This window comes from Prionailurus viverrinus, chromosome D1 (genome assembly GCF_022837055.1).
Source record: "Prionailurus viverrinus isolate Anna chromosome D1, UM_Priviv_1.0, whole genome shotgun sequence".
NCBI classification, from domain to species: domain Eukaryota; kingdom Metazoa; phylum Chordata; class Mammalia; order Carnivora; family Felidae; genus Prionailurus; species Prionailurus viverrinus.
Window position 1 is genome coordinate 61,014,060 of NC_062570.1, and position 19,468 is coordinate 61,033,527.

General features: G+C 38.3%; 3 protein-coding genes across 3 annotated transcripts in view; 2 read left to right on the top strand and 1 right to left on the bottom strand.

The window, feature by feature from the left end:
• LOC125177121 (olfactory receptor 51H1-like) overlaps positions 1–19,468 on the top strand; it is a 307,668-nt gene that overhangs the window by 233,871 nt on the left and 54,329 nt on the right. The window lies entirely within an intron of this gene.
• On the top strand, positions 4,804–5,762 carry LOC125177117 (olfactory receptor 51A7-like). The gene is given in 2 exon segments (XM_047879189.1): positions 4,804–5,035; positions 5,038–5,762. Coding segments are annotated over 2 exon segments (957 nt in total).
• LOC125177115 (olfactory receptor 51S1) lies at positions 10,527–11,495 on the bottom strand. Its single transcript, XM_047879186.1, has one exon. It carries the CDS (start codon positions 11,493–11,495, stop codon positions 10,527–10,529), a length of 969 nt encoding a protein of 322 aa, XP_047735142.1.

A 19,468-nucleotide genomic window follows, 5' to 3' on the forward strand; every position in this document is an offset into this window, starting at 1 on the left:
AGCTCAGTAGCTAATCCTGGAAGAAACTGTGCACCACTGGAACCAAGCACTGAAGCAATCACACAGTGCCAAGCAATGGAAAAACAACATGTTCTGTGGGAATCCAGCCAACAAGCCACACAGAAACCAAGAAGAGAAAACCCCTTCTCCCTACAGTGTTCCTCCACTACTTTCCACTAACCAGTATTAATAATGTGCCAGCTGACAAAAGAGAAATATTTAGAGTCCAACACCATCACCATAGAGTAGGCAAAAGTCACTTTGGAGCTGAGAGATGGTAAATCAAGAATGAGCCAGACATCATTATGGACGACTATTGACCATTCCTGAAGACCCATCTCTGAAGCCTTATCAAATATGTCTCATGACAGTCAATCCAGGAAAATAAGGAGGGGAACATTTATCCATTGGATCACATTTACCATTGGTCAAAGTTTATCCTATGAGCTGTTAATTCCATCATACTTTCTCACATGTATGAACACCAAGTGAGTATCTGAGAATGTGTCATGACTTGGTGTCAGTCCTGGGACAAGAATAAAGAGGTGCACAGTGCAGGCCTAAGGCAAGGGATTATCATGTTCTCCCTGTGTGAAGCCAGCCAATGATTGATGAGCCCAGTTGTTGCAACAGTGACAGGACAATGAGGTCAAACGATTTGAAGTGGTTCACTATAAGAAGCTGATTCACTACATAAACTCAAACCCTGATGTTCTGGCCTGGAGAGCTTGTAGGCTGACAGGAGATTGGTTGCCTCTGAGTGAGCTTTGAGCCATCTCTCCTGTTGAAAAGTCCCCTTGTTCTTTTCTGGTACAAGATCTACTCTCCATTTAATTCTATAAATCAGTTGGTGGCATACTTACCAACTTCTATTTCTTTACCTTTTTTAACCTCAGGTAGAGAAGGGAAATGGTTCAGAAAAGGGTTTTCATGGGCTAAATGTTTTAGAAAGGATGGAGTCAGATCCAGGACAATAGGGAAATTTCTACAAGCATATTAAGCACATAGAAGTGGTCTCAGAGAGGGCCACTGAGAGAAACTCCTTTTATTTTTTTTAAGTTGGGCTGTGGAGCTTGAGCTCATGACCCTGCGATCAAGACCTGAGCTGAGATCAAGAGTTGGACACTTAACCAACTCAGCTACCCAGGCACCCCAAGAGCAACTCCTTTTACAGGAAATATAAATTCCCTATAATTCATAGCTTTTTACATTAAAATTGTCATATTAACAATAAAAAGAGGAAAAAAGAAGGGAAGAAATGGAGAAGGAGGGGCTGGGGCAGCAATTTGAATTGGAGAATGAAAAGCAGGAGGAAGATAATACATTTTATTTAATTTTTCACCTATATTTTCTTAGGTAAATTTGCCTTTTACCTAAATTTAGCCCTTCTAAGGACAGAGTTCTCAATGCCATGCATCCTGAAAAGAACAAAGCACTAATTTTTTTCTAGTTCCAGCTGCTTTTCTTCCTGGTGATCTTAAAGCTTTCTGGACCTACAGATCAAAGAGTGTTCAACTCAGAATGATTCAGATATATGTCAAGGAACAATGGGAGGATGTAGACATAATTGAACCATGTAACTCCATTATGATCCTAGATAGATGCTGGATTAAGCATAAGAATTTATTTTACTTCATCTAATGTTCTGACTATAATATATATTTTGAAATGTGGAAAATCAATATGAATAGGTTAGAGCCCTCTTTTCTCCACTTTTCTGCCTGACCTACTCTGATGACTATAGCTCTTACCTCTAGCACATCCTCTTTTATATTAACCTGAAGACCAATGTGATCATTGCTGGTCTATGCAAATTGGTTCATTTATCTGTCATTACTTTGTTTCAAGTCAAAGGTGTTTGCTAGATCTAATTTTCTGTTCTCTCTCTGAGAACCACATGTCCTTCTACAACATGCACCAGAATTATACTTTTTATTTATTTCCAATTTTCAAAGTTGAGGCTGAATAAAAATTGATAGTTCTTCTGAAATTGAGGGCCTAAGATACCAGAATGCTTGTGATTCTGGGCTTTTCTTTCTCTTATGTGAGATTAAATGCCTTCAATGGCTGATAAATATGAAGGGACTGGATATAAGACAGTGAAGAAAGGAGTCAATGATAAATTTGAGAGCTTGTGACCTACCTAAATCCACTCACATTTAAAATAAAAGTAGACATTGTGATGACCAAACAGAAAATATCTGTTGGTACAATTCCACATAAGGTCTGTGATAGTCTTAGATTGAGTTTACTAAAGCCTACACTTAATCTTGGAGCCATAGCTGGATATAGGTGACCTTACCAATGTCTGAGACAAACTGTCCTCAAAGTCTACACCTGATGTAGGAACAGCATCCCAAGCATTAATTAAATCTACAACTGTGAGTCTGAGCCTGCTCTCTGCATTTCTTGGGAGAGCAGGTTATAGATAGATGTAATGAAGCTAGAGAGTCATTGTTCCTAGGGGAGTGGGTGTCTGTTAATTCTCAGGAAGATGTGCCTATGCTAGGGAAGAGTACGAGGGTATATATAAGGATATGGATTCCCAACATGGTGCTGGAGCAGAGAAGTTATAGAACCTGGAAGAATTTGAAAACTTTTCACCCTTGCTCTGGGGTAAGGAACCCAGGAGCCTAGTAGGTGTCCTAGAGACTCAAATTGAATTTCCCTCAGTTTATTTTATGTTTCCCAATGAAAACTCTGCAATTTATAGAGTTCAACCTTATGGCTTTGAAATGGTTGTAGGTAAAATGCTTCATGGCTTCTTCAGCCTAAGAGATCAAGCTGCATTTGGGACAGCATTGAAAGCTGAAAAGATTAGAGAACATATGTGGGATGGGGTACATCTTCATATTGGCATGATGGACACAGTTGAAAAGACAATGATGCCAGTAGTAACTAATTTGTTTAGTTACTTGATTTAGGCTGGCAGATTTTCAAAAAATAACTCAGACATGGAATCTTAGAAATTACCATTTTAAGGTCACCTTTTGAACAAGAATGGATAGTGTATTATCACCTTTCTCCCTGTGAATCCCATTCCCCTGACAAGAGCCAAGTGTCACATGCACTATTGGGGTTTTTCTGGTTTAGAGCTGCTAAAAGGAGGGTTACCCAAGGTGTGAGTGATGCTGATACCAAGAACATGAGCAGGATCAAGTCCAAATACCAGAGGTAAGAACCTGAATTGGTCAGCAATCTAAAAGGTAGACATTGAAAAGCCAAGAGAAATGGTAAGCCAAAAGAAATCCAAGAACAGGGAAAGAAGGACAAGAACCGTGGCCATTCTGAACAGGGCCACTAGCGATTGAATGGAACCAGTGTGAGTGTTTCAAACACCTACAGATGACAGCTGTCATATGTTATTCACTACAAGGAAACCCACCACATTTGAAAGGCTGAGGTGAAATGGACACTCAGTACTGAAATATGTTCTCATCACTTCTCCATATGACACACCCTATACACCACAAACCTTACAGTCCCTATCTTGAGTCAAGTGGAGGCAAAGGTCCTTTAAAATTTTAGTAGCAGAGAAAAAGACTAGTAAGTGTCCTCCCCTTCTTCAGTGCTATTTCCACCCCTCACCTTGTAATTTCTTCCATCTGGATACAATTCATTCTTTCTCTACCCTTGCCAGGAAATGCTCATAAACCCTCCATGAAAGGACAAATACTTGTGGCCTGGCCATTCCCTTCTCACCGCTTCTTGTGGTCTTCTAGCTGGAAGCTCACCACTTAGGGGATGATAGCTGGTGTCCGAGGAGTCCTTCCTCTGCTCCCTGAGGTGCTGTGCTCACTCAGACTGCTTCAGGCTACAGTAATGTGCTGGCATATAGTGTTTCAACCTGGAGATCTCTTGGTGATTTATGGTTCTGGAAGTGGTGTTGTATAAGACAATTAGGAGGGGGTAGAATTAAAAGAATATAAGAAAGTACTGAGCATCACCATCCATTTCCAAAGTTCTGATGGGAAAATTTAAAACATTTTTTATATTTGCTTCATGTGTTATTGGCTTCTTAAAAATGAAAAATAAAACAATACTCTTAAATTTGAAGTTCCCTTTGACACATACTCCATTTCCACCATACTCATTCTACTGTGATTTTTTATGTGTGTACACACATGTGCACACACATGTGTGCTTGTATGCATAATTTTCTAGTACAGGGGTCAACAAACTTTTTCTGTAAATGGCCAGGAAGTAAATATTTTAGACTTTTCAGGCCATGTATTTGTCTCTGTCCTATATGTTTTTTCTTCTTTTTTTTATTTTGATACAACACTTTAAAATATTTTTTAAATTCTCACAGGTTGAATTTGGCTCTGCAAATTAGTTTCCCAAACTCTGTGGTAGGTCAATTTTATATTTTCACACACATGTATCATGAACAATATGTTAGGCCTCCTTTAACTCCTGCTACTATAGCATCTGTGATTTGTATGAATATATGAGCAGTGACCACATCCAAGATGTTATAGATTTTCCAGATTGCAATATATTCCAACTTAGTTACTTGATGCATAAATCTTAAAAAGTGGTGTTTTTTTTAAAAGGTTATCAAACACCTTGTTGCTTCCAAGCTATAGGAACAAAGGTAGACTTGAAGGTCTCAAATGAATATTATGAAGAACCTATTTAAATCGACTCTGTATTTTTCTTTATATAGAAAAAGTTACATTATTGCTTGATACCTAAGGATGAGCTATACTTAATTTAACTGACAACTGAACTTAATTGTGTTCAGTGCACACAACTAAGAGAATTTGTTGTTGATGTTATTTATCTACCAGGAGCATATAAATGAAAGACCTGTTTGTGATGTTTTCTCTTAATACCTCAGAAGTTGAAATCTCCACCTTCCTGTTGGTTGGGATCCCAGGGTTTGAGAGTGTACACATTTGGATCTCCATCCCCATCTGCTTTATGTACCTCCTGCCCATCCTGGGCAACTGCACCCCCCTGTTTGTCATCAGGACAGAGTCTTCCCTGCATGAGCCTATGTACTATTTCCTCTCCATGCTGGCCCTATCTGACCGGGCTTGTCTTTCTCTTCTCTTCCCTCTATGCTGAGGATCTTCTTGTTCAATGCCATGGAGATTTCTGCTGATGCATGTATTGCCCAGGAATTTTTCATCCATGGATTCACAGGCATGGAATCCTCAATGCTCTTGATCATGTCCTTTGATTGCTTTCCAGCCATTTGCAACCCTCTGAGGTATAATTCCATTCTTACCAGCTCCAGAATTTTGCATCGTGGACTGATATTTGATATTAAAAGCATTCTACTAGTTCTTCCTCTTCCTTTCACTTTAAATAGACTTAGATACTGTAATAAACACCTGCTCTCACACTCCTACTGTCTCCACCAGGATGTCATGAAACTGGCCTGCTCTGACAATAGGGTTAACTTTTACTATGGTCTGTTTGTCGCACTCTGCATGATGTCAGACAGTGTTTTCATTGCTGTTTCCTATGTGTTCAACCTGAAGATTGTATTGGGTATTGCATCCCATGGGGAGCAACTTAAAGCTCTTAATACCTGCATGTCCCATATCTGTGCTGTGCTCATCTTCTTTGTGCCCATCATCACCTTGGCTACCATACATCACTTTGCCAAGCATAAATCCCCTTTGGCTATGATTCTGATAGCTGATGCATTCTTGTTGGTACCACCTTTGATGAATCCCATTGTGTATTGTGTAAAAAGTTGGCATATTAGAGTAAAAGTCCTGGAAAAACTGACTCTAAAGTCTAAATGATGGGGCAGAGGTAGAAGTTCCATTTTCTCTACAACAAATTGTCTTAGGAGCAGGGCAATATTTCTTCCAAAGAGGAGATATTTCCTTTTACTTCATAGCCCTTAAATGATATTAATTAATTAATCAATCAATTAATCAATCCCTAAAGGGGACCTAATATACCACAGCAAATCTGCTTTTAGGGAAGAGGAGGCCTGCATTTCATAGAGTATGTAGGAATGCTTTTGTTATTGCTTGGGGATTGATGGCATCTATCCTCAGGTATGAATTATGAGCAAGAATCCAGAGGAGCTTCTAAGGAGGAAGTATGATCAGTGGCCCTAAACTGTGGTGGGTGGAACTCTGGAAGGTTTTGGAGCAACTTAGCATCTTCATATTTGCTTCCCTTATTTAATTCCTTTTTTGTGATTTACATTAAGCCCTTTATAATGTGTCTAAGTTGGCTTAAGTATGTTTTTTTCCTTGCTACTTAAAGTGTGGTCGAATGTTCAGTGGCAGCAGTTTCACCTGGAAAGTAACTAGCTGCAAACCTATTAAGTCAGAATCTGCATTTTAGCAAGATCTTAGATGATTTGTATGAACATTAATGTTTGAGTTGAAAAAAAAAACCTTTTTGGGGCAATGTGAAAAGGGAACCTAGAGAGTATGTCTTCTGCTGAAGCCAAATTGGGGAAATTGTAGGAGGAAATTATAGGTGGTCATTGGCATTTGGCAACATTTGTAGTAAAAGCAAGGGGCTGAGTCCTTGGAGCACAGTGGACGGAGACCCAGAGACATCTCCAACATCATACATATGTCTTTCTTATGGACTACATTGTGAATTTCTACAACGAAAGAGTTGTGAGTTATTCAACTTTAGAAGTCTCCTCACAACAAAATTCCTTGTTCATAGTATGCACTTGGTAGATGTGTATCAATTTGAACTGAAAGAATAGTTCAAAGTTTTGCTGGGGTGGGAATTCAGGGGTGAATCAGGGCAGTCGTAACCTAGACTCAACTCACCTCTGCACTTTCTGCACCTCTTACCAGGGAGTTAACATTGTCAAGAGATATAAGGGTCCTTTGTGAGAGACAGAATTTAGGGCAGCTCATAATGCCTTTAGGTAAAATAATAGCTGTCAAGCCACAACACAGAATCTGCACCACTGTGGCCAAACAGACCTTGAAACAAGTTTCTTATCCAAGCCTCCCTGTATCCACCTATCATCTCCTGGCCCTGTAATGGAGCCAGATTAGAGCACTTTAAAGACATCCTATTAAGAAAGTGTCAACAAAGAAGCTTTAGGAGCTACAAGGACGATGCCACCTTGATTTAGGGGATCAGAGTCCGGGGTTACTATTAATCAATGAGAAATAACATAACTCCAGACAGGGGATTTAGAAGCCAACCCATAGAAGAAAGGGTAAAAAGACCCTATCAGGGATAACATGTCCTCTAAACCATTTAGTGTGATAACTTAGTCCTGCAAGGGAGGTGGCAAGATGACTAAAAAAGCTCAAGACTGAGGTCAAGACTCAGTCCTCTGGTTTCAGCTCTGCCATTTCCTGGCTATGTGACCTTGAGAAAATTACTTTCTATGTGTTGTGTATTACATTTCATATTTACTTTGAAATTAAAGAAGATAATTCTTTCTTCATTGTCTGAATTAATATGTTAATCTTTTTAAGAGCCGTACAATCCAAATATGGTCTTCAGACGGATTTGTTTAGACAAGATGGTGTTTAGATGAGCTCATATAAAAAATAGAGATTTATGAGTTATCTTAAAAGTAGGAAGATATGGCAACACTAGGCCTACATTCCCACATGGAAAAACTCAGTAGGAACACACTGAGAAGTGTTGGCCCTTATACAGTCCCCACTACTCACAGTCTGAGTATGTGTTTGCTCCACTTACTGCTATTATGACCTTGTTCTTCTAGGTATTTGAACTTAAGATCCCTGTTACAAATTCTTTTTTTTTATGTTTATTTATTTTTGAGAGAGAGGGAAAGAGAGAGAGAGAACACACATAAGAGAGTGTGAGAAGGGGAGGGGCAGAGAGAAAGGGACACAGAGAACTCAAAGCATGATCAACACTGTCAGCGCAGGACTTGAACCCATGAACCCTGAGATCATGACCTGAGCTAAAATCAAGAGACAGATGCTCAACTGACTGAGCCACCCAGGCACACCCCCATTAATGAATTATTAATTGCTTTCTCATCCTCATCCCCACCTCTCTCTCTCTCTCTCTCTCTCTCTCTCTCACAGGTTACAGGTCTGGAGTCTTTGTTTAAACTTTGTTTAGCAGTGGGACCAACCCAGAAATCTGGATTTTGCAAAGCTTTTCCTGGTTTTCAGTTTCAATCAGCTCCCCTGTATCACTGTTACATTTTATTTACAATTGTAAACATTCCTGCTAATACCTCTTATGCCCCTGTGTGCTGTTAGAGGAGAAAGATTTTCCTTCAAATCTGTCAGGTGATTTGCAGAGACAACAGTGCCCCCTGACTGGCCAAGAGTGGTAATACCAAGCACTTGGCACTTGAAAACTGACAGAATTGAGTGGATGTGGTCCCTGACCAGGAGAGAGCAGTGGAGCCCCTGCCGTGAAAGAGTTCTGTGTTCCCTGAACTACTAAACACAGAGGTTTAGTTAATCTTCCCTGACTTACACAGGTCCATGCAAAAGTGCTTTCAGCAAATCCCAAGTTGCAGTTTTCCTTCTCTAAAATGAGGTTGTATCAGCCGAAAGAATCTTCCACCTGTAAAGTTCTTTATTCACACTGAATATACATACAAGGTGTAACTACAGTTATTTTTGACTTCATTAATTCCAAATAACTATGATTTATTGAATATATCTTATGTTCAGACGCTATGATAAAGGGACGTGATTTCATGCAATCCTTATTATACCTATTTTGTAAATATAAGAACAGCTGTTGCCAAATGACACAGGAAGTAGTGAAGTGAGAATTCAAAACCAGGCTTGTGGGACTTTAAATTGTTTACATCATTCTGCTGTCAGTAAATAAATGAGACTCTGGGGGTGGGTGCAGCAGGGAGGAGGAAATGGTAAACTTTGGGAAAAGCAGGGTTTCTCAGAGACCCCATTACTGTTGCCTCAAGACCAAGCTGTTTCTCTGTTCAACAATTAAAAAAAAAGTATTTTATAGCAGGGGCTTTTTATTAAGCAAACGTGAAAATAAATGCTGCCTTTGCAACTGATTTTATATACTTTAAACATTCTGAAATCCTCAGTCGCAGTATTCTCATTTGCGAAATGGAAATACTAATTTTCTAATTTAGTAAGAGGAGATATAATATACCTTGCAGAGAAACTTGTTATCAGATGAGGATATAACTGTTCTGCCTTGCTGGAATGTATCCTGATAGATTAGTATGGGTTCTTGTTTTGGCACTAAGTGGATCCAATTTGCTAATTTCATTTAGAATGCATTTTTCTATAATCACAATAGAAAAAAGATGTTTCTATATCAGAAAATTGAACAACACATTAAAGCAGACAATTATAGTTATATTAGTGGATGCTGAAAATCACTTAATAGGGTTTATTGGGTAAGCTTATTAAAAATTAATAAAATTGGAATACACATAAGTTATTTGAATATTTACAAATTACCCAAAGATCTTGCAGCCAACCATTGTTCTAATAAGTGAACCACTAATGCCACTTCTGTTAAAATCAATAACAAGATTTGAGCGTTCACTTTCACTGTTATTCTTTCATAACAGGCTGGAGATTCCAATGAGTTAAATAAAGTAAAATGAAATAAGTTGTATGAATAGTAGGAAAAACCTACCAGTCACCTATTTTTACTTATATATGATAAATATAAGTAAAATCCAAAAATAAAAAGCTATATAATTCATATGATAATTTGGTAAAATATGTATTAATGCAAGGTAAAAAATGATTTTCCCCAATCTAGCATTATGGATGTGGAAATAGAATAGAGAATTATTTTATTTATAAGAGCAACAAAATCATATAATTAAAAACTATAGAAATAAATTTAATTAAACAAATAATTTTATTGAAAAATTTAAAAAGGTATTAATAAGTGAAACATCTATCATATATTTTTGGGTGTGAAAGTTTATCATCATAAATGTTAGCTTACACTTAATCTATAAAAATAATGTAATTCTTGTTAGGATTCCAAAGCTCTTGTTTGTTTCATGAGAGGGGGATCACTTTATACCACATATTAACAAGTCAGACTATGAGCCTACACTAATAGATCAGTGATATGTGATTATATCCATGACACATATATCAAAATCCATAAAAAGATCCGTAAAGCAATGTACAAACACACACACACACACACACACACACACACACACACACACGTAGAGTGCCATGGAAGGTTTCTGTGTTCTCATTTCTCTGCTGTGTAACTGTTTAACTCCTCCAGTTTCCTCAGGCATTAGGGTACAGATGTGGTGGGGAAATTAACAAAAACAAAACAACAACAGACACACACTTGGGTGGTTGTGACATGACCTAGATCCTGGACGTTTATGCCACGATCTGTAGTGTAACAGTGGGTAGACCACTGTCACTCTCTGGAGCTTGTAAGTTTACCTTAATAGACACATTCACACTTGCAAGGACAGGCAGATACATCCATGTATATGTGCTTATGCGTGCCTGAGTGACCATTTCATGCATTTTGAACTGAGTTCTTCATCATGGAAAAACTACTTTTGTATCAGGTAGTTTTAAGCCACCAACTGTGGAGGGGCATCCTCTTCATTGAGCACAACCCACCTTCCTGGGCTGTAGTCTCTTGACTATTCTCTCTCTAATCTCCTTCATCTTGACACTGTAGAGAATAGGATTTATCAATGGAGGAAACAGGAAGTGGACATAGGAGAGAAGAGTATGGGCAGGCTGAGGTATTGGCACTCTAAGATGGTCAATGAGGGCAAGAAGGATCATGGGCATGTAGAAGAGGAGCACAGCAGAGAGGTGGGCAGCACAGGTTTGGCCAGCCTTCCAGCGATCCTCACTGGATCCCAAACCTTGCAAGACTCTGCCAATTAAGCCATAGGAGAAAAAAATAAGCAGAGGGTCTAATCCCATAACTGACAGAACCACAAAGAGGCTATAGATTGCACCCCAAGCTCCAGGGCAGGCCAAATGGGCTATATCTGGGTGCAAGCAGTAAGAATGGGTCAGGACCTGTGGGAGGCAGTAGGGCATGTGGGCCAGGAGGAATGGCAGGGGCAGATGGAGACCCAGGCATCGGAAACCAATAGCCAGGCAAATCTTGCTAATGACATCATTGGTGAGGAGCGTTGGGTAGTGGAGAGGGCGGCAGATGGCTAGTGCTCGATCTAAGGCCATGGCGAGCAACACAGAGGATTCCATGACAGAAAAAATGTGGACAAAGAACATCTGTAGGAGGCAAGCCGAAGCAGGGACAGCATGAACGCCAGCAAAGGCAAGACCCAGCAGGGTGGGCATCAGGGCTGTGGCCAAGCCAACATCAGACACGCTAAGCAAGAAGAGGAAGAAGTACATTGGACGGTGCAGGGTGGAATCCAAGGCAATGATCCAGAGAATAGTACCGTTGCCCAGGGCAGAGAGAAGGTACATTGTGATGAGTGGTATTGTCCACCAGGAGGGTGCAGCTGACAGGCCTGGCATGCCCACCAACAAGAAGGTGGGGGCCATTGAAGTGTTATTGGGGGCTGCCTGATTGGGGAATGTTGACATAGTTCAGGATCCCACTTTGAAGTCTGGAACCTGAAAACTGATTAGAAAGATTTACTTAATCTTTTGACACATTTGCATAATGCTATCTAAAGCAGCCTGCCTCCTTCCCCAGCCCCCAGCACACACTGGCTTTTACATTCCCTCCCAGAACACACAGACATTCTAATATCTATGCCAAAGTCATCCCATGTCTTGGCAATTTTTCTAAAGCTGTCCTCAAATCTGTTTCTCTCCCTAAATTGTTTTTCCACTTTCCTTTAACCCTGCTTTTCTTACAGCTTTTTCCTAACTCATAGCCCTCCCTTAATGGCAAACATCTGTGAGAGAGTCTATACTCTTATAAACACTTTTTCTGCTCCCCTCAACCCCAGGCATTCTGACTTCAGTTCCCTTTAAGTGCTCTCAATAAAGTCACCCTTTACACCTTTAGTATTAAATCAAGGGGCAGTCATATTTCCTAAACTGATGTATTTCTCAATGAGCTTTGACTGCTGCAAATCCAGTTTCTCCTTTTCTTTCTAAGTTTACCTTTTGAAGTTAATTACTTAGTTCACCTTGCTGTGTCCCATTCAGGGTATATATTGACATTAAAATTTTTTTTTAATGTTTATTTATTATTGAGAGACAGAGAGAGATAGAGCATGAGCATGGGAGGGGAAGAGAGTGGGGGACACACAGAATTTGAAGCAGGCTCCAGGCTCTGAGCTGTCAGCACAGAGCCCAACGTGGGGCTCAAACTCACCAACTGTGAGATCATGACCTGAGCCGAAGTCGGATGCTTAACCAACTGAGCCACCCAGGCACCCCTATATTGACATTTTTGACAGATCTTAATTTGGACCTCTTCTTTTTCTTCAGTGGTAGTATCTAGTCTTATGACTTTTAACTCTGTGGACTAATGAATTACAAATATATCTTCTAGCTCATTCTATAGTCATCTTATCCTGGAAATCTCTACTCTTATATCCCATTTATTTTAAATTCAAATAATCCCAAAAAGATCTTCACAAATGCATCTTAAAAGTTCTTCCAGCTTCCTCAGTTAGGAGACAGTGGTGGGAAAATCACAATGACAAAAGGGAAAAACAAAGAAGGAAGAAAGAAAGAAAAAAAGGGAACATATATTGGTTCCCTACATCAGTTTGTGGCAAGACCACTCACCAATTTCCCGCAATAAAAGCCTTACAATTAGCCTTACTTCACATATAATATCCAAATATTATTCATAATTTCAACAAGAAATACTGAGCACACACTGTAGTCCTATCTCTTTCCCTCAGTCAAATGCCCAGAAAAGTTAGAACTGAAATTCCAGGCAAAAGTACCATGAAATTGTGATCTGGGGAAAAGAAAAAATAAAGACATGTTGAGTTATGTTCTTAGGGGAATAATATGGATGTAAATTAACTCCAAACATATTTAAAAATTCTAAATGTATATATCTTAAAATATGAAATTAAACATTTTAAAATTAAATGTAAAACTTTGAAAGTATAAGGGAAAATAAATGAAACAAAGATCTTAATCTAACAGAAAACATTTAAAGAGGCACGAATAGGAACAGATATTTATTTGTAGTGTGATTGAGTGAGGAGGTTGAAAAATCCTCTCTCACAAAAAGCAAGTGTAAAACTGGTAAAATGGTCAATAACACCACTTTAATACCATTCATTCCTGAATGAAGCCCATTCATTAAAGCTACAGAACTTTGGGAAATAACTCCTATGGTAAAGACATTCTGGCCTAGGGCTGCCCTCGTTATCCCCACTGTCTCCAGTTCTGTCGGAGGCAGGAGACAGGGAAAGCTGAGGGCTTCATTCCAGTTGCCTGAGCTAGCTTCCTTGATTTGGAGCTTGTCGGTTAGTGTGGTCATCTTGGTGGCCAGCAAGCAGGGATGGCCCAAGGCTCTACTAAGTTGGTATTCCTATATCAGAAAAGAAGTTCTCAAATCAATAACATGAGATTCTACCTTAAGTATTTGTAAAACAAAGAACAATCAAAACTCAAAGTAAGTACAGGTAAAGTAATTCAAGTAAAGAGCAGCAAAATGGAAAATTGAAAACAACAGAGAAAATCAATAAAACCAAAATTTGTTCTTTGAAAAGATGGACAAAGTTGAAAACTGTTAATAAGCATGGATAAAGAAATTGTGGCTTATATACACAATGGAGGACTACGTGGCAACGAGAAAGAATGAAATATGGCCCTTTGTGGCAACATGGATGGAAATGGAGAGTGTGATGCTGAGTGAAATAAGCCATACAGAGAAGGACAGATACCCTATGTTTTCACTGTTATGTGGATCCTGAGAAACTTAATAGAAACCCATGGGGGAGGGGAAGAAAAAAAAAAAAGAGGTTAGAGTGGGAGAGAGCCAAATCATAAGAGACTCTTAAAAACTGAGAACAAACTGAGGGTTGATGGGGGGTGGGAGGGAGGAGAGGGTGGGTGATGGGTATTGAGGAGGGCACCTTTTGGGATGAGCACTGGGTGTTGTATGGAAACCAATTTGTCAATAAATTTCATAAAATAAATAAATAAATAAATAAATAAATAAATAAATAAATAAAAATAAAATACAAAAAAAAAATTGTGCTTTATATACACAATGGAGTACTACGTGGCAATGAGAAAGAATGAAATATGGCCCTTTGTAGCAACGTGGATGGAACTGGAGAGTGTGATGCTAAGTGAAATAAGCCATACAGAGAAAGACAGATACCATATGTGTTCACTCTTATGTAGATCCTGAGAAACTTAACAGAAACCCATGGGGGAGGGGAAGGAAAAAAAAAAGGAGGTTAGAGTGGGAGAGAGCCAAAGCATGAGAGACTCTTTTTTTTTTTTTTCTTCAACGTTTTTATTTATTTTTGGGACAGAGAGAGACAGAGCATGAATGGGGGAGGGGCAGAGAGAGAGGGAGACACAGAATCAGAAACAGGCTCCAGGCTCCGAGCCATCAGCCCAGAGCCTGATGCGGGGCTCGAACTCCCGGACCACGAGATCGTGACCTGGCTGAAGTCGGACGCTTAACCGACTGCGCCACCCAGGCGCCCCAAGCATGAGAGACTCTTAAAAACTGAGAACAAACTGAGGGTTGATGGGGGATGGGAGGGAGGGGAGGGTGGGTGATGGGTATTGAGGAGGGCACCTTTTGGGATGAGCACTGGGTGTTGTATGGAAGCCAATTTGACAATAAACTTCATATATTGAAAAAAAAACTCTTAATAAGCTTTACAAAAAAATAAAAGACATAAATTATCAAGATCAGGAATATAATAAGGAACATGATTACTGACCTTACAGAAACCCAAATGATAATAAGGGTATATTATAAACAACTATATGCCAGCAAATAGGTTAAATAAAAAAAAAATCCAAGGAAGACATAAATTGCCAAACTGACTCAAGGAAAAATAGGAAATCTGAACAGACCTATAACAACATAAAGAAATTCAAATACTAATTTAAAATTTTTCTACAAAGAAATCCCAGGTTCAGATGGCTTCATTGGTAAATCACAGGAAAATTCAGCATAAGAACAAATACTAAATGTTTCTCAAACTTTTTTTTAACAGGGGATAGTTTTATAAAATCCAACTCATTGTAGTCCCCATGGTGAGATTAGTGATTTTATAAAGAAATGAAGGACCAGAGTTCTCTTTGCCTGATGAGGATAGAATAAGAAATTGTCCTTCTGAGGGACAGGAAAGAGTTCTGACCGGCAAAAAATGAGCTGGAACCTAAAATTTGGACACCTTAAATTTCAGGTTGTGAGGAACCAATATATGTTGTTAAAAGTGGAAAAAAGAAAAAAAAAAAAAACAACTCATGCTAGGAGTATGGTGTGACCTTAATTCCAAAGCCAGACAAAGATACCACAGGGAAAAACAAAAACAAAAACAAAAACAAACCAAACTATAGACAAATATCTCTGAAGACATACAAATTATTAACATAATAGCAAATCAAACTCAACAACATATAAAAAGAATTATATACTTTGATTAAGTGAGATTTATCCCATAAGGGCAAGGTTGGTTTTACATTTTAAAATCAGTTACTATAATATGCCATATTAATAAAATAAAGACCAAAACTTCATAGTCATCTCAACAGACACAGAAAAGGAATTCATCAAAAACCTCATTCATGGTAAAAACTTCACAGAATAGAAATGGAAAGGAACTTCCTCAATCTGATAAAGGGCATCTGTGAATAAACCTATAGCTAACATCGTGCTTGACTAAGATTTAGAATGAGGCAAAGTTATCTGCTTTGGTCACTTCTGTTCAACATTGCACTGAAGATTCTAGGTAATACATTAAAGAAAACAAATTAAAGTGTCCAGTTTGGTAAGGAAGTTATAAAATGATCTTTATTTACAGATGACATGAATCTATACATAGAAAATTCTAAGGAATCCATTGAAAAAAACCTAAAACTAATCAATGAATTTTACAAGGCCATTGCATGCAAATTCAAGATACAAATTCAATTGTATGTTGATAAATAGCAATGAACAATCTGAGAATAAAATTGAGAAAATAATTTTATTCACAATGCATCAAAAATTTTACTAGGATTAAATTTAAAAAAATACTATCATACACTGAAAACTTTGAAACAATGCTGAAAGAAATTAAAGAAGCTCCAATATAGTTAAAATATTTATAAATATGGAAAGTTTAGGTATCTCTCGATTACCCCCAAATTACCTGTACCTTCAACAGTATTCCTGATAAAGGGCCAGAGGCCTTTTTGTATAAACTGATAAGCTAAAAATTTTTTGGAAATGCTATGGAACTAGAAGAGCCAAAATGATTTTGAAAGAGAAAAAACAAAGTTGGGAAAGTTACACTACCCAACTTCAAAACTTACTAGTCAAGACAGGGCATGAAAACAGATGTACAGACCTATGGAATAGACTAGAGAGCCTGGAAATGAACTCAAGCGTATATGGTCAACTGATCTTCAACAAGGATGCCAGGAATGTGCAATGAAGAAAGGAAAGTCTCCTTAACAAATGGTATTGGGAAAACTGATATCCATATGCAAAAAAATTAAATTGTATGCATATCTTGTACCATACATAATAATCAATTAAAAATGGATTAAAGATATTTATTCATTCATTCATTCATTTATTTATTTAATATAATTTATTGTTAAGTTGGCTAACATACAGTGTGTAAAGTGTGCTCTTGGTTTTGGGGGTAGATTCCTGTGATTCATAGTTTACATACAGCACCCAGTGCTCATCCCAACAAGTGCCCTCCTCAATGCCCATCACCCAGACCTGGAAACATAAGAAAACATAAGGGCAAAGCTTTATGACATTGGAATTGACAGTAAGTTCTTATATATGACCATAAAAGCACAAATAACAAAAACAAAATTAGACAAATAGGCTACATCAACCTTAAAACTTCTGCACAGGAAAGAAATAGCCAACAAAGTGAGAAGCCAACCTACAGAATAGGAGAAAATATTTACAAATTGTATTTGACAAGTGTTTAATATTCCAAAATATATGAGAAACTCCTACAAGTCAATAACAAAAAACAACTCAATTTTAAACAGGAAAAAGAACTAAATAGACATTTTTCTAAAGAATACATACAAATGGCCGATAGGTATATGGTAAAATGCTCAAAATCACTAATCATCAGGGAAATGCAAATCAAAACCATAATTAGATATCACCTCACACCTGTTAGGATGGATATTAGCCAAAAAAAAAAAAAAGATAATAAGAGTTGGTGACGATGCAGCCACTATGGAAAACAGTATGGTGCTTCCTAAGAAAATTAAAAAGAGAATTATCAGGGGCACCTGGGTGGCTCAGCAGGTTAAGTGTCCGACTTTGGCTCAGGTCATGATCTCACAGTTTGTGAGTTTGAGCCTCACGTTGGGCTCTGTGCTGACAGCCCAGAGCCTGGACCCTGCTTCAGAGTCTGTGTCTCCATCTCTCTCTGCTCCTCCCCCACACATTCTCTGTCTCTCAAAAATAAGGGAACATTAAAAAAAAGAGAGAGAATTATCATATGATCCAGCCATGCTGCTTTTGAGTGTATATTCAAAAGAATTGAAATCAGGATGTTGAAGGATATCTGCACTCCTGTGTTCACTGCAGCATTATCCACAATAGCTAAGATATGAAAGCAACCTAAAGGTCCATCAATGGATGAATGGATAAAGAAATTATGGTATATACATACCATGGAATATTATTCAGCCTTAAAAATGAAGGAAATCCTGCCATATGCTGCAACATGGATGGATCTGGAGGATAATATGCAAAGTAAAATAAATCTTGTTGTTATAGAAGGACAAATACTGCATGATTCCATTTGTATGAGGTGTATAATAGTCAAACTTATAGAAACAGAGAAGAGAATGGCGGCTTCCAGGATCTGGGGTGGGGGGAGACAAGGAATTACTGTTCAATGAGTATAAAGTTTCAGTTATGTAAGATGAATAAGTTTTAGAGATCTTCTGTACAACATTGTGCCTATAGTTAACAACTTAACATTTTGTTGAGAGGCCAGATTTCATGTTAAGTGTTCTTACAACAACAACAACAACAAATCATCACAACAACAACAACAACATCTCATAACAATAGTACCCTATAGGGGTTGAAAGATAAAAGAAAGAATGGGACAGTATTTGCAACTTGTATTACTGAAAGAAGTTTAAATTTGGAATAAAGAAACAAATAAATAAGAAAGACATGGGTGATCTAATGTAAGATCTAGCAAAATATGAGGTGTGATTTTATATAAGACTATAGAAATGCTAAACAAATGTATAATAAAAGCAATCTCATTGGTTACTAAGATAAGACATATTTTATAAATGATAAAACAGGGATGCCTGGGTGGCTCAGTCAGTTAAGCGTCTGACTCTTGGTTTCATCTCAGGTCATGATGAGGTTTGTGAGTACGAGCCTCACGTTGGGCTCCACACTGTTAGCTGTTAGTGTGGAACCTCCCTGTCTCTCTGCCCCTCTCCTGCTCTCTCTCTCTCAATACATAAATAAACTTTAAAAAAACATTTTTTACCTGTCATGTGGGATAAAATAATAAAATTTGATAAAATTATATGCTGGAAAAATATTAAAAGACTACTTTTAAGTTTATTTATTTTTAAGGGAGATAGAGGAACAATCAGGGGAAGGGCAGAGAGAGAGAGAGAAGGAGACAAAGAATCTGAAGCAGGATGGGGAGCCTGAACCCTAGAACCCCAAGATTATGAACTGAGCCAAAGTCAGGCACTCAACCAACTGGGCCACCCCGCGGCTCCTTAAATGACTTAAGCCTTAATCAAGGCTGTCAACACTGTAAAATGTTGTAGCTCTTTTGGGAGCAATTTGGTGCATTTCATTAAGATAAGAAATTTAGGGGAGGCTTGGTGGCTCAATCAGTTAAGCGTCAGACTCTTGATTTTGGCTCAGGTCATGATCTCACAGGTTTGTGAGTTCAAGCCCCACATCAGGCTCTGCATTGACAGTGTGGAGCCTGCTTGGGATTCTCTCTCTCCCTCTCTCTCTGCCCTTACCCTGCTCATGCTCTCTCTCTCAAAATAAACTAACTTAAAAAAAGTAAGACATTTACTTAATTTGGCAATTCTAGTTCTTTAAAAAAAATTTTTTTTAATGTTTATTTATTTTTGAGACAGAGAGAGACAGAGCATGAATGGGGGAGGGGCAGAGAGGGAGACACAGAATCTGAAGCAGGCTCCAGGCTCTGAGCCATCAGCCCAGAGCCTGACGCAGGGCTCGAACTCATGAACCGTGAAATCGTGACCTGAGCTGAAGTCGGAAGCTCAACCGACTGAGCCACCCAGGCGCCCCTCTAGTTCTTGATATATCTATCAGAAAGAAAGACCCATATGCATGAAGAGGCATAAAATATATTTTTTTTTTTTAATTTTTTTTTCAACGTTTATTTATTTTTGGGACAGAGAGA